Here is a 16091-nt window from a genome sequence, read left to right on the forward strand (position 1 = left end):
GCAACAATAACAACAAAAAGACGAAAGTGGGGGTGAAGGGAAAGAGGATTGCACAGGTAAGAGAAACCGGGGGGGGGGGGGGGGGTCCTAAACCACGCCGGGACGCGTGTGCAAGGAGTTACACGGATCTGCAGGCCGCAGATCCCGACAGCTGAGAAGAGACAGAGCTACAAGAGCCCAGCCCCACGACACAAAGATCGGTGTCCGCCGCTGGCCCGACCAGCCGTCCCCACGTGGGAAATTCTGCCACAGCCTTCTACCACAGAGCGCCATCCTCGGTGCCGCAGTTAAATGCGACCACACCCGCGGGGCCCCTTCTCTGTCTCTGAGTCTCCCCTGGGGTCGGCCTTCTCCCTCCGTCCTCACCTGGCCGCGCTCCCCGCCCACAAGCCAGGCCAGCCCAGTGGCCTGGAGGGCGGGTCCTCCCCTGAAGCCCGGCTGGTGGCAGGGCCCCCCCCCCCGCCCCCGCCTGCTCTGCCCCTTTCTCTGCAGCTTTGACTTGTCACCAAGACACCTCCTCCTCTGCCTGCTCCCCACGGGAGCCCCTGCCTTCTACCAGAACGCCATGCCGTGTGGTGCTCACCGTGCTCCCTCTACCCTTCCACTCCTCCAGTGAGGAACCCGACCCCCGTCCCTCCCCATGCAACCGTTCCTCTCTGTGCCAGAACTGTGACTTCTCCACCCGCCGCCGGAAAGCCGGTGCCCGGCTCCTCCTGGGCTCACCCAGGCTGTACCTTCACACTTCCCCTTCCGTCTTAAAAACCCTTTCCTGAATCTCCCCATCCCTCTGATTTGGGGTTTAATTTGACATAAAGTTCTGAGGTTACAATTATCATGTGCATATCTGCCCGCTTTTCCTGGGTTTCCTTAGCAACGGCTTCATTAAGGAACTGCAGCCGGACGTTGAAAGAGGCTGTTCTTGCATCTGAACGGAGCAGCCTGCACAGAACTTAACACGGCCCTGAAGAGAATATTAACCAGAAACAAGGCGTTCACAGATCATGAGCAGAAATGTTCTTTGTTTTGTTTTGTTTTGTTGTTTTTGTTTCTGTTATCTTAGTCTATTGTCAAGGTGGTTTCCATACAGCACCCAGGGCTCCTCCCCACAAGTGCTCTCCCCGCGGCCCAGAGTCATTGTGAACATCAGGCCCCCGGCAGGCTTCGGTGCTGGGGCGGCTACACGTCCGTCCCACGGCATCTTCTCCACTCTGGTGAGGGGCTGGGCTTTTCCAAGTCTCTCAAACAATTTCTTACCACCACTTTCTCTTACGGTCACCATTTTCTACGAATTAAGAAATTAGTATCGGTCCCTTGGGTCGTCTGGGAAAAGCTCTGTGATGCAGCTCACAGACCTCAGACTCCAGAGTCACAGCCAGCGTTCACACACCGATGGCGGTGGTTACGAGTGAGCCGGGCGCACGGCAAAGTCCGTCCTCAAGCCGCTCTTCTCTGCAACCGGCTACAATAAACTGCTGAGCAAAGGAGCTTCAATGACAGGGTCAGCACCTCTTCACGCCTAGGTACGTGCCCGAGACACACTGGCTGCGTAGTCTTGGGTGCCCTTGGTGAGTTTCAGGGTCCATGACAACGGGGCGCTCTGCTTTCTGGGCCCTGCCTGGCAACGAGGGATCGATGCCACCAGAGCACCTGGCGAGAATGCTCCCCAGCTCTGCTTGATGAAGCAGCTTCTCTTCCTCTGTAGAACCGCTCACGCTCAGTAATCATTTATTTTATGTATGTCTAGTGTCTGCCTCCCCACCCCAGACTGTAGGCCCAAGCAGTGCAGGGAGCGCAGCCATGTCTGTCCTGTCACCCGCCGACTTTTCCAGCGCCCGCAGACCGCAGCACCGCACCCAGCCTCTGCGGGGAGCGTCGTGTGAAGGACGTGTCAGCAAGCATGCCTTCCGGAGTCCCCGTCACCGCCGAGGTCATGATCTGACTCTGGACACATGACACAACCCTTCTCGGGCTCACTGCACTGAGCACCCGGGGTGATGAAGACTAATCACAAACTCACAACCCAGAAAAGAGCCTCAACAAACATGAGCTGCCTTTACGGCTCTGGCCGCGACCGATGGGACAGACACACACACAGAGCGCTTCTATGCGCCGAGCGAAGCAAACAGATTCAAATCCATTTTACAGGTTCGGAAACAGGCTATGGCGGGTCACGCGTTAGTGCAGGGTCACGCAGCAGGGAAGCCAGGTCCGGGGCGCCAGGGCTGGTGCCCCTCGGTCCCTTCTACCATTTCCCTATGGAGCCCAAGCAACCAAGACACAGATTTACAGGCAGCAAGTGACGTGTGTGCCACCACTCGCGATGCGAGAGAACATTCGGAAACCTCTCTCATGAACAACTGAAGGAACGACAGGTCGCGCCACGTCCCTGGACGCAAACAGGAGGGATTCCGCAGAAGCCTTCCCAGCACCGCCAGATCCCGGCATGCTCTTTCAGCTGTTCTCCTGTTGGCCCAGGGCTTCTGAGAGCAGAAAGCACCTCAAGAACCGTTCCCTGCACTCCTTTCAACACTTCCCTGCAGCCAGAATCATCGCCAGGAATAAGCGCAACTCGTCAGTTCTGCGACGGCACACACCTGATCGAGAACCGGGGGGCTGTTCTATCTCAGAAAAGCCCAGGCCCCTTCCCTTTCTTGTGATTATAAAATGCCAGCAGAACTGGTTATTTCGCCACGTGCCCCCCGCCATCTGCCCGGCAAGCACACCCGGAGATGAGCCGCTGCAGCCGAGTGTCCTGTTGGGGCAACTGAAAGCGCGGAGCACCCGCACCCCTTCCTCCGAGACTGCCGGGCTCCGGTGCTGTCCGCGAAGACGGAGCAGAGGGGCAGAAGGCTGTTTCAACAGCAGTGCTTCCCAGGCGTCGTGAGGAACAGCACGTCACTGCTACAGCTGCCTGCGGGAACGGCTCCCCAAAGCTAAAACCGCCAGCATCTACCTGCACCGCCCGCGAGCGTCAAGGCATCGGCCGGGCCGCCCCCAACCCCGCCCCAGGCTTGCGGCCCCGGTCCCATGGCCTCAGGCCTTCCAGTGTCCCCGGAGAGCATGACCCGCCGTCCAGGCTGCGCCAGGCGGGACAGCGGCTGCGGGGCAGGCACCACGACCGTCCACCTGGAGCCTCCCACCCCGGCGAGAACACCCCTCATCACCCCACAATGAAGGCACGGAGACAGACAGGGACTCCGCGGAAGGCTGCACAGCCAACAAGGGGCGACGCCGCGGCCTGAGCCCAAGCCCCTCTGGCCGCCCTCGGCCCCAGCGCGGCCCCAACGAGGCCCCGCCCACCTGACCCCCCGCATCCCCGCTGCCACTCAGGACCCGCAGCGAGGCCTGGCCGCAGGCTGCAAGGCTTCTGCCCCTGCCGTTCCTGGGGAACAAACCCGCTGGGGCAGGAGGGGCCGCCACTCAGCAGCCTAGAGCCTCTGGGGGGCTGTCTCCCTCTCCCTAAATGGCCCCAAACACAGCGGGGTTTCGCATCTCTTGGTTTGTTTGGCTTCTTGGCTTTCTGGTTTGTCTCTCCCTTCAGTGTCAGGCCGACAGCTGAGGCTCCCTCCTCCCCCAGCAGCCTCCCTCCACATCCAGCTAAGAAATCGCAGTGAGGGGCGCCTGGGGGGCTCAGTCGGTTGAGCATCCGGCTTCGGCTCAGGTCATGATCTCACAGTTCGTGGGTTCGAGGCCTGCATCGGGCTCTGTGCTGACGGCTTGGAGCCTAGAGCCTGCTTCCGGTTCTGTGTCTCCCACTCTCTGACCCTACCTTGCTCGCACACGGTCTCTCTCTCTCTCAAAAAATAAATTAAAAACATAAAAAAAGTGTATTTATTTTGAGAGAGACAGAGGGAGTAAGTGGGGGCGGGTGCCTCTAAATACACTTTAAAAGAGAAAAAAAAATCACCGTGATGAGGGCCTGAGGGACAGTGAGGTCGGGGGCCCAGAGTGGCCACATAATTTTTCCAAGGGACTGAAGCTGGAGTCCTGTGCTTAGCTGCTATGCTTAAACATGTATCACTTTCCAGGTCACGGCTGTGACATACAGGAAAGACACACGCCAGCTCCCAGGTGGCCGTCAGCTCTAACTTCATTTCTACTCATTTTATTTCTACTTCGAAAACTAAGAATCTCCAGTCAACATGGCAAAACGCGAATGTGTTAAATCTGGATGTAGAGGCCTGAGAGTCTTGGGACCCTGGTGGGCTCAGTCAGTAGAGCACGAGACTCTTGATCGGCAGCTTCCCCCTCCCAGAGCCTGGGTGTCACCCAGCCCCCCTCCCCTGCAGTCCTCACGGCTCCCTTTCCACCACCTACACCTGTGGACTGTCCCGCCTCAAGTGGGAGTGCCAGGCCCGCTCACCAGGCCCACCCACGGCACTCTTCCCCAGAGAGACCGGGGGTCCTGTCATTCCCATGCCTCCAAGCCCTTTCCTTTAAAACCCACCGTTGGGGGCACGCGGGGCTCCGTCGGTTGAGCGTCCGGCTTTGGCTCAGGTCATGATCTCACAGTTCATAGGTTCGAGCCCTGCGTCAGGCTCTGTGCTGACAGCTTGGAGCCTGGAGCCTGCTTCAGATTCTGTGTCTCCCTCTCTCTCTGACCCTCCCCTGCTCACGTTGTCTCTCTCTCTCTCTCTCTCTCTCAAAAATAAATAAAAACATTAAAAAAAAAAAACCACCGTTGGGAGAACACACTGCAAACCCTTCACCTGGCCAGAAAGACCTCCAGCTCCGACTCAGGGCCCCTGTCTCAAGCCCCCCCTCCACCTTGTCTGGTTCCTTCCAGGGAACGTGCTGTCTTGGATTTCAGACTTACTCCAGCGGAGCCCTCCTCCAGGCCCTCCTCTCCTGACTCTCTCCTACCCACCCTTCCCTTCCCAGCTTGAACCTCACAGCCCCAGATGGCCCCTGACCCCACACCCTCCACCACCACCAAACTAGCTTCAATCCGTCTGCCACGCTCCCTTGTCCTTTTTTTTTACTCGTCCCACCACTGAAGGTCCATCTCTGCCACCAAGCTGTCAGCACGTGGAGGGCAGAACCCGCCTTCTCCGCCCCCAGCACAGCCTTGCTGGTACAGTCACCTAGGTCCCACTCCCAGCCTCGGTTCTTACACAGCTCAACTTACGAGACCCAGCTGTCCCGTCCGTCATAATCCAAGTTAAATTAGCTAAATGTCTCAAAACTTCCCAGACTGCCAACTTCAGGGTTTTGCATTAGCAGCCTGCAGCTGAGTGTTCTAATGGTTTTGTTTTATTAAAATCGTATCAGATGCAGACTGAGTGGAATTGCTCGAATGCCTACCGGGTAACATGAGCTGTCCGGAGCACTGTCCCAGACTTCGTGTCTTAGCAACCTAACGGCCCAGACGGGCTACAAACGGCAGTCACATCACAAGTGACAAGAGTGAAGCAAGAGGCAGCGCCGGACCAAGGTCACCAAGCTGGTGAGAAGCAAAGTGGCTTCCCTAATCAAGAAAAATTTAAGGATAGAAAATACTGAATTTTGGGTGGCTCAGTCGATTGAGCGTCCAACCCTTGATTTTGGCTTAGGTGGTGGGATTGATCCCCATGTGGGCTCCATGCTGTGCGTGGGTCCTGCTTGGTATTCTCTCTCTCTCTCTCTCTCTCTCTCTCTCTCTCTCTCTCTCTCTCTCTCTCTCTCTCCCCCCCCCCCTTCCTCTGCCCTTCCCCCCCTCCACTCACATGTGCTTGCTCGCTCTCTCTAAAATTTAAGAAAAAGAAAAGAAAACTCGGAATTTTTGAAAGTAAAGTACCATGACGTAAAGCAGTTTAGGACCCCGAGCTCTGGCTGCAGAGTTGGCACCGAGCCACCCTGAGTCCCGGCAGCAGTCCACACGCCCGAGGGGGACGCGCACCCACCTGTCGAAGATTAATGTAAACCGCGTTCTGGAGGAACTCGGAGGCTTCCATGCTCCGCTTCTGAATGGCGAGGACGCGCACGGCCTTGACACACGCCTCCAACTCAACCACGCCGGCGCTCTTGTACTGCAGGGGCAGAGGGGGGTCCGCGTCAGAAAAGGGGTCAAGATCTCCTGTCCTCTGGTGAAGCCTACACCCCTCAGAGGACGCCGCGACCCTGCAGGACACCGCCCCACGGGGCGGGGCGGGGGGCTGTATTTGGGGAAGTCAGTCATTATGGGGTCAGAGGAGGCTGGTGCCCATATAAATATGTATGCATTAGTTCAAGTAATACAACCACAATTGCTGGGTATCTTACAAAATTTCAAAATATTATCAGTGGATACCCAGCCCTCCATTTCCACTTAGCCCCTCCACGCCGTGTGGCTTGGAGCCTGGAGCAGGCTACAGAGTGGCCCCCGGGCCCCCGGCCTGGCACCCTCCCTCCAGCGCCCTTCCCTCCCCCCTTCACCCCCCGCCAAGGCTGTACTGTGCAAACTCTGCACACTAGCTGTTTTCTTTTCCACTGCGACCTGGTTTTTTCTTCCTAAGTATCCCGAGCTGGAGTGATAGTCAATGGAGGTATCTGACAAAACCCAGAGTGGATAAAAAGTCGTACAGAGAGAAATCCATGTCCACCAGGGCCTAGAGACCACCAAGGGGGCGGGGGTACCTCACCGATACTCCTATAGAGGCACCAAACACTGGAGCCCCCCCCCATTCCATCAACAAGTATTTACTGAGACCCCCGCGGGCCTGGCAGGCAGAGACGTTCGGGAGAGGACATCCGTCCATCTGCCGATTGTTAAGAAGCTCATGTTTCTTACTAAAATTATTTTTATAAGGTAGAAAAAAGGGCTGTGCTGGGAAGGGCAGCCTCCGCTCTTCCCAAGTATGTAACACATACGTAATACGTGGCACATTACAAAAACTACCACGCACAATCGTAAAGAGAAACTATACTTACCTAACCACCGACACTGACGTCAGAAATTGCCAGTTGTTATACACTACTTAACAACACAACAACAAAAAACTCACAGAAAGACTTCATTCCACTGAAATTAAATAACTTCTTTTCCTTCAAAACCCTCAAAACAACTTCCATTTAAGTGACAATAAAAGCCAACTCCATTTTCTTCACGTTTATGTTCCACTTACATATTTTTAATCACGTTACAAAGACGTAAACTACCATCGCAGACGACTGTCCCTGAAGCAGTAGGAGGGCATCCACAGCCAGCGGGGATCAGGTGACAAATGGCCCGTTTTGGAAAACCTCCCCCCGCCCCCCAGCCGCTCTCCTACAAGAGCTCTCCAAGAACATAAACTCTGGGGTGCAGGGCTGGGCCCCTTCTTACTGCTGAGTCCTTAGTAATCATCTACCAGCACAGGTTCCAGCACAGAATTAGACAATCGGTATTTCAGGAACAAATGAGGGGAGTATCTCACTTGATTCTAAAACAAAAACCCTAAAATAAGTATTATCCCTATTTTGGGTTCTAAAATGAGACTTAGAAAAATAAGGTTTCTCGCCCAAGGTTACAAAGCTCGTAACAAGCGGAGACGGGATTTGAACCGTGGTCTGACTCCAGGACTAGCGCGGAGCAATCATGCCGTCAGGAGCAAAGTGACCTTCACCTGAGAGGCCACAGGAACGCAGCTGAAGGCAAGCGAGCACGGAGAAGTCAGACCGCAGCTCGAGCAGGGACGGTCCTCTGCCACCAGTGCAGCCGCCTTTCCAGCCGTGTGTACAAGAAGCCAGAAAACTAGCTTCTGGCCCAAATCAGGCCCCCGTGCGACTTCAGTCGAGTCACTCGCCCTCTCTGCGTGTCAGTGTCTCACGTAAGAAAAAGTATGAGGCTGTGGGCTGAGGCTCCTGCTAACTATAAATATGATGACGTCACCATCGCGGGAGAATGCTGAGGCCTCCGTTCGTTTCTTCTAAAACAAGAGAATTTCCTCGGCCACAAACCAGAAATCTCATAAAAATCATTTGTGAAGCCACCAAGAATATGCGTAAGAGATGTCACTGCACTCGCAGTGCATGACCGAAAGGGCGTGCTTCTCCCTCAGAGCAGGAGGTAGCCTGACAGGGGTGTGTGTGTGCGCGTGTGCGTGTGTGCACGTGTACATATGCACACGTGTGTGTGCATGCATGTGTGTGCATGTGCATACACAGATGTGTACGTGTGTGCATGCATGTGTGCATGGCGTGTGTGTGTGCATACATACACGTGTGTGTGCCTGCATGTGTGCACGTGCATTGTGCATGTGTGTGCTTACGTACACGTGCGTGTACATCCATGTGTGCGTGTGCATACACAGGTACACGTGTACTTGTGTGCATGCATGTGCACGCATGAGCATGTGCGCACATATGTGTGCGTGTGTACACATCAAACAGGTTCACCTCAAATCTGAGAAGTACACAGATGTTCTCATGCGGCTGTCACCCCATGGCGGGGCAGGACGTAAAAGAAGAAAGGCAAGGAGCTAAGAGGAAAATGAAGCAAATGGATAAAACTACAGCCAGAGAAAGGCATGACGTCCATTTGTTCCGTCCGCTTGCATCATGTACATTATATTAGGAACTGATTTCTCTCCAGACGTCTCGTTGAGCACAGACTCAACCAAGGAAGGAGAGACGACCAGCAATTTTTTATTGAGCAATACGAATGAGTCTGTGCCAGTAGTGGGCATTTTATATCTATAAATTGTTTACTCTGATTAAAAACGCAATGCTGGGGTGCCTGGGGGCTCAGTCAGTTAAGCATCTGACTCAATACGGCTCAGGTCAGGACCTCATGGTTCACGGGATCAAGCCCACGTTAAGCTCTGCGCTGACAGCACAGAGCCTGCTTGGGGTTTTCTCTCTCCTCTCTCTGCCCACACCCGACTAGCTCACGTGCTCGCGCTCTCTCTCTTGCTCTCTCTCTCTCTCTCAAAACAAATAAATATTGAAAAAAGTTTTTTAAAGAAAACCAGTTGATGAGTGGGCCTTAATCTCACCATCCGAGAGGAAAGAAACCCAGAGCCGAGCGAGCACACGGCAGGACTGAGGCCAGACGGCGCAGAGACCGTGGAGGGGAGACTCAGATCCAGTTCTGTCTTACCCAGGGCCTGCGCTCTCCGCCCTCAGGACTGGAAAACTCCAAACCCACGGCCGCCCAGTCTCCCTGCCGTGCCCACGGCAGACAAGTCTCTCCCACCGCGACGAGCTGACACTCGTGCTGACGCTGACGCGGTGCTGTGGGCGGCCGCTAACTCCCCATCAGAGGTGGCTGGAAAAGTGGCCTCCAGCCGCCGTGCCCGCAGGGCTCGGCCACGAAGGCCGGAGAGCCTGACTGGTGCCCACGCATGCTCAGAGCCTGCCCTGGTCTAACCCCGGCTCCGGCTGCGCCCCCAGTCCACAGGCAGTCACTAAACTGCCAGAATTAGTTCCACGAGCCGCATGACTTCTCTCCATCTGTCTGCCCACCCACAGAACTTAGCTATGATCATTTTGATAATCTTGGAAACAAAAGTTTAAAAGACAGAAAAGAAAGGAGTCTGGAAAAAGTACTTAATACTTGGAGGATTTTTAAATAGCCAGTTACAAAACGAATAGTAAAACCTCAATCTGCCTTTCTACATCTCAGCTCGAAGCAGCTCAAAAATGCAATGGCAAAAAAAAAAATCTCACCCGCAAAATTAACAAAAACGCACACAATAAGTAGAAATAAACTTAAAAACAATGCTCACACTCTCTATGAAGAAACTGCAACTCTGTATTGCGGGACTTTAAATAAGATGTGTAAGGGCAGAGCCGTTAACATAGTCTACAGAGAAAAGAATCCTGTGAAAACCGGAGTTCTCCTAAAAATAATTCAAAACTTACTTCAAGCCCCGTGAGAATTCCAACCTGTTTTGTCGTAACATGAACGAAATATTTCAGGACTCCTGAGGAATTATTACTCATAATACTAGGCAAGAAAACCTGGGGCGGGAGGAAGGGATTTTAAAGAAAAGACGACACACTACTGCACTAAACCACCCACAGGAGACACAACCTCATGATGCTGGAGTAAGAAGAAACTCGAAGAAAGGAATGAGAAGCTCAGAATTAGACTCCAGTACATTTATGTATTCGGTATAAGTGGGATTTCAAATCAGAGACCAAAAGTGAATTCCATAAAACGTGGTGGAACCATTAGACATAACCTGGAAAAAGTAAACGCTACTGCTGTGTCAGAACGCACACAAAATACATTACAGGTAAGGACATAAATACTTGCAGATGCTAACACATCAAATACAATCCTTTCCACAGCCCTGGCTCTGCTCGTCCTCCCCACAGCCCTTCAGACAGGCACCAGCATCAGCTCCGTCTCCGGGACCTAGAACACCTGAGGACGGGGCGCCTGCGTGGCTCCCGCATTTAAGCATCAGACTCTTGATTTCGACTCAGGCCGTGACCTCGCGGTTCATGAGATTGAGCCCTGCATCAGGCTCTGCACGGTCAGTGCAGAGCCTGCTTGGGATTCTCTCTGTCCCTCCCCGACTCACACGTGCTCTCTTTCTCAAATAAATAAGCTTTCTTTTTAAAAAAAAAACTGAGGAAAAGAGTTTTATTTTATAGTTGAGATATTTCTAAGCATAATACCAAAGGCAAAACCCATAATGAAAAAATTTACTACATTAAAAACATGTTTTGACCACAGCCAAAAAGAAAAGCTCCTGAACAAAATGAAAGGCAAGCAATCATAGGAAACAGATTTGTAATAGACATCAAGGAAAGAAAAGAAGCGAGTATTCACCATAAATAAAAAGCTATAACAAAGCAGTAAGAAAAACACCCTAACTTAAATGTGTGCAAAGGACACAAATGGGTAATTCATCTAAGAAATACAAATGTTAACAAGCAAACAATGCCCACTATCTCACTGGTAATCAAGTGCAAACTAAAACAACGAGAGGCCACTTTCGCCCAGCAGAGGGACAAATACTCTAAAAGGATGGCAGAGCTGGTGTTTGTGAGAGAACAGACTTTGGGGAGGACACTGTGACGATGCTTGAAGTAAACTCTACAAACGCCACACATGCCCTTTGACTCCAGACACTTCTAGGACTCTCCCATGACGTGCTGTTGTTGTTTTCCCCCGGGGAGTGGGTCTTGGGCTTTTCCCTTATTATTTTCTTTACCTTTTTTTTTCTCCCCTCTTCTTTTTTTGGTGGTGGGGGTGGTTATGTTTAAATGAAGTTGCTTTTACAGCACCAAAGACTTAATCATCCACTTCCTATATAAAGGGTAGCTACTTTTTTGCGTGGACCCCAAGTATACTGTAGTATGGAGGTGGAATTTAAGGAAAGGTATTAAGCAGGCTGTGCTGTAGCTTATGGGCAAGTAATAAATTGTATCATGTATCTTGAATGTATCATAGATAAGCTGCTATATAACGACTGCCACTTCAGATAGCTGTGAAGTTAGGTGATTAACTAGTTGTTACTTAACCTTCTAATTGCTTATAAGTCTAATTACATGAAACAGAAGTTGGGGTTTTGATTTTTTACTTTGCTTTTCTGTTTGGAGTGTCATTGTAACTACTGTATTGTAAAGGATGGAAAATAATTGCATATGTTAAAAAAATATGAAACTTTATAAAGTAAAAAAAATAAAATAAATAAAATTTCAAGAAAATAAATAAATAAACAAATAAATGATTTAAAAAAATCACACACATCAGTCCTAAAAGATTTCTCTCCCAGGGCATTTATCACAGCACTGTTTGCAACTGTGGGAAGGAAAACTGAAATGAAATAATACTAGTAGGAGAGAATCGGTTAAATAAATCTACCCCTCTTCATTCCCTATTGGAAATGGAATTTGGGGAGTAACTTGAAAATAACTTATCACAAATGTAAATGTCATATCCAGTGATTAAATTTCCAGAAATCTTATTTTCCTAATTTTTAATATTTATTTTTGAGAAAGCATGAGTGGGGGAGGGTCAGAGAGAGAGAGGGACAGAGAATCCAAAGCAGGCTCTGTGCTGTCAGCGCAAAGTCAGGCACGGGGCTCGAACCCAAGAACTGTGAGTTCATGACCTGAGCCAAAATCGGACACGCAACTGACTGAGCCCCAAATTTCCAGAAATCGTAACTAAAGCAGTAATCACACACGGACACAAGAATACATGTACAAGAATGTTCACTGAGGCATTTTTTTCCTAACAGGGGAAAGTGAGAAAACTTAAGCATCCATCAAAAGGTAAGAATTAAGCAAATCAGTGCAAGTGGTGAGCTCTGTGGGGGCAGGCATTTCGTTTTGCTCTAGGCGCCATCTACTCCGTGTCGGGTTCCTGACGGTCTCTGACAAAAACTGTTGACAAATGACTACATTCACACTTTAGAAGACTTTCCAGTCAAGGGCGCCTGGCTGGTTCAGTCACTTACATGTCCGACTTCAGCTCAGGTCATGATCTCCCGGTTCATGAGTTTCAGCCCCGCGTCAGGCTCTGTGCTGGCAGCTTGCAGCCTGGAGCCTGCTTCGAATTCTGTGTCTCCCTCTCTCTCTGCCCCTCCCCTGCTCGCTCACTCTCTCTCTCTCAAAAATGAATAAACATTTTTAAAAAAATAGACTTTCCACCGTATCTGAAAGAATCCAGCAGGTTTGCAGTGGGAGGACATCTAGGATGACTCTGCAAGTGAATAAGGCAAGCTGCAGAGTAACACACGTGGCACAATCTCACTTTCCTAAGAGACGCATATGCACACGCGCACGCGCACATGCACACACACACACATATATATACTTCAGAGGTGTAAAGGTCACGAGAGATATGCACCAAACTGTTAACAGCTGTCACTCCAAGAAACAAGGGTAGGAGAGGTGGGTGGGTTTCAGCTTCTGCTTGCTACGGCTCTTCTGTACAGCCTGACGTCTTGTTTTCGGTATTTCAGAAAGGATATTGGAAATTTAAATTTTTCTTTTTAAATCCAAGGGGCGCTGGTGGCTCAGTCAGTTAAGCGTCTGCCTTCAGCTCAGGTCATGATCTCACGGTTCGTGGCTTCGAGCCCCACATCAGGCTCTGTGCTGACAGCTCAGAGCCTGGAGCCTGCTTCAGATTCTGGCTCTCCCTCCCTGTCTGCCCCTCCCCTGTTCATCCTGTGTCTCTCTGTCTCTCAAAAATAAATAATAAACATTTAAATAAATAAATAAACCCAGAGTAACAAGAACGATGCACCAAGAAAATGGAATGCGGGGCACCTGGGTGGCTCAGTCAGTTGAGCATCAGGCTTCGGCTCAGGTCATGATCTTGCGTTCGTGGGTTCGAGCCCCGTGTCAGGCTCTGTGCTGACAGCTAGCTTAGAGCCTGGAGCCTGTCTTCAGATTCTGTGTCTCCCTCTCTCTCTCTCTCTATCTCTCTCTCTCTCTCTCTCTGACCCTCCCCTGCTCATGCTGTCTCTCTCTGTCTCTCTCAAAAATAAATAAAACATTAAAAAGAGAAAGAAAGAAAGAAAATGGAATGCTATACACTTAATTAAAACTCGGGCCATGGAAGGCTTAACTGCAGAGAGGAACACATGATACTCCACATGAAAAACACCGGCCTCCACACAGTATTTACAGGATACTGGCCATTTTTTATGATATAGGCAATATACATTGACAGAAAGACCAGAAAATGGAATTAAAATGTTAAAATGGTTATCTCCGAGTAGTGGGGCTATATGATCGTCCTTTTCCCCCTTTTCCCAAATATTGAGTCAAATATACACTATCTTGAATCAGAAATAAAAAAGAGGTTTAGTATACAGTTTCATGCATTAGAGAATGATACATGAATACTTACAGAACAAACAATTGTGATGTGCTGCGGTATTTCACAGTGTAAACCGGGAACCCTTGATCAAAACTACACAATTATTTAAGGGGTTTACGGAAGTAGTGAAATCACCTTGCTGTAATAGGAAATGGCCTCCTTATATTTGTCAATTATGTCCTCAGGACTCAGGCAGTTCTTAGCACGTCCAATTTCAGCACTGGTGTCAGGATTTATGCCGTTGGTTGTGAGGGCACCTGCAAACCAAAAGGAAGAAAAGAAATAATCTGCTTTTTCTGTCTTGCTTCTTTGTCTGAAAGAGGGGCACAAACCAGATAAAACTTAAACATTCCCTACCACAATTCAAATAATGATGCCATTTTTTAAACCTTCCTAGCTCACATGCCCCCTTCCTAGCTCACATGTCCCCTTCCTAGGCTTACATGCCCCCTTCCTAGCTCATGTACCCCCTTCCTGGCTCATATGCCCCCTTCCGAGCTCATGTACCCCCTTCCTGGCTCATATACCTCCTTCTTAGCTTATAGATCCCCTAGAAGCCTTACCATCAAAGCACTGTATGAAATGATAAGTGACTCAGAATAAGTTTTCTTCCTTGTTGAAACTTTCCATCAAAGAACATGGGATGCATCATAGAAAAGTACCGTGTCCGTAACACCCAGCTTAGTCCCCTGGAAGGTCACGCCAGCGGCAAGCACTACCTCGCGGCTCTACACACTGAGTGCCAGCGGGAGGCCACACTGTCTCCTCAAATGACCACCGACTACATGAGAGCATTTTCTGAACCGTCCGGCCTGAAGAAGCAGAGCCCACAAACGCCAGGATCCTTTCTGTGGTGGCCGTTGTCTATTTCTGGCCAATGCCTGTCGATTAGCAGAACCCCCTAACTCCCCGGCCGTCAGACCCACGTCGGGGAGAGTTCTGGAGAAATCTCCATTTACAGAAAATAACCAACTACACGTGGAACTCGGACAGAGGGGAAAAACAAAACAGATGACGTAGTTTTGGATTTCACGGAACACAGGAGCCAGTCTCCCAAGCCGCAGTAGCAGGAGAGCTGGGCTCCGGCTAAGTCGCCAATTTATCTCCCGGACAGACTCTTCAGGCCTTCACGGCTGCGGGGGGCTCGGGCACGAGGCTGCTGCCAGATCCCAACAACCCACGGGGCACAGGCGTGTCTCCCCTGACCATCCCGCTTGTCTGCTGCCCTCACTTCTGCCCTGGGCCCAATCTTCTCACCTGATTGGTTGGCATTCTGCTCTTCTGTAACCTGTCTCAAGTGCTTTTGGGAACAAGACAGAAGAATACATAGCTAGAAAGACAGATGGATAGGTGACAAACAGACAGAAAGACTCCAAGAAAAGGGAAACAAAGAAAATTTCCTATGCAAAACCTTCCTCTCGTTAGGAAAGAAAGAACCACACAGGGGACTAGGAAGAAGCAGGTGGGCTAGGATCTTGTTTCCTCTGGATTTTGTGAAAATCGCGGCAAGGATGAGAGGGTAGAACTATAAATAATAAAAGAAAAGGGCATACTCAAAAAAACCTAAAATATACACTTTTTATGGAACAGATTCCAATCACTGAGGCCTCATGACACAACCCCTGAGCGCTACAGAACCGAGTCCAGCTCGGAGCACTGGGCCCCCTCCGGAGCAGCGAGCGCGCGCCAAGTGGCTGTAACGCCACCGCAGCCAGAGATCTGTTCTTCTGCTCCGAGAAGGAATCAGCACGTGCGCCAAGAAGGACTTCTACGCACGTCCTCACTCAGACCAGCAGCCACTTGCAGAGGAGGGCACTCCTAGTAGTGTTTCTGCAGGTGACGAAACAAGTCCTGGAGATCCTTACTAGTTTTCAAGTAACTCCGGCGTCTCGAGGGTAGGATCCGAACCTGGGCCCAGGTTTTTCACCACTGTACCATGGTGCTTTGCCTGTTTTCCTATATACAATATGTTTGTTTCTGGCTAAAACATTTAATAAGTAAGAGGTAGTCTTGATTTAATAGTCTCTAACATTGATCTTTATGTCCTTAAACTCTACTCTTTTCCTTAAAGAAAGGGAAGGAAAGGTAACGGGGGCCAGAAAGAAGCGGGTTCTTCGTTCTTAGAACGGTACCTCCTCTCTTCCAAACAGTACCTGACCGAGGAGTCCCCAGCCAGGGAGGAAGGAGCAAACGCCTCTCCGTCTTTTAGGGAAACGGTGCCCCTGATAATGAAGGCTTGCTCACTGGTGACCTTAAATGCCAGTACTGAGACTGGGGGGGCAAACGCCGCTGCCACAACCCAGAACAGCACAGTATGTCAGGAACAACCAGGGCAGAGCTCACGAGAGAGCTGAGTGGGTCACAG

The 16091-nt window shown here is 50.8% G+C and overlaps 1 protein-coding gene across 1 annotated transcript in view; it reads right to left on the minus strand.

The window, feature by feature from the left end:
- TRAPPC9 (trafficking protein particle complex 9) overlaps positions 1-16091 on the minus strand; it is a 529205-nt gene that overhangs the window by 471963 nt on the left and 41151 nt on the right. Inside the window, exons 6-7 of the mRNA XM_029923171.1 lie at positions 13862-13983; positions 5883-6008 (exon numbers count right to left, since the gene is read on the minus strand). Of these exons, the coding sequence (XP_029779031.1) occupies positions 5883-6008; positions 13862-13983 (248 nt within the window). The remainder of the gene's footprint in view (positions 1-5882; positions 6009-13861; positions 13984-16091) is intronic.

This window comes from Suricata suricatta, chromosome 15, assembly GCF_006229205.1.
Source record: "Suricata suricatta isolate VVHF042 chromosome 15, meerkat_22Aug2017_6uvM2_HiC, whole genome shotgun sequence".
Lineage (NCBI taxonomy): Eukaryota > Metazoa > Chordata > Mammalia > Carnivora > Herpestidae > Suricata > Suricata suricatta.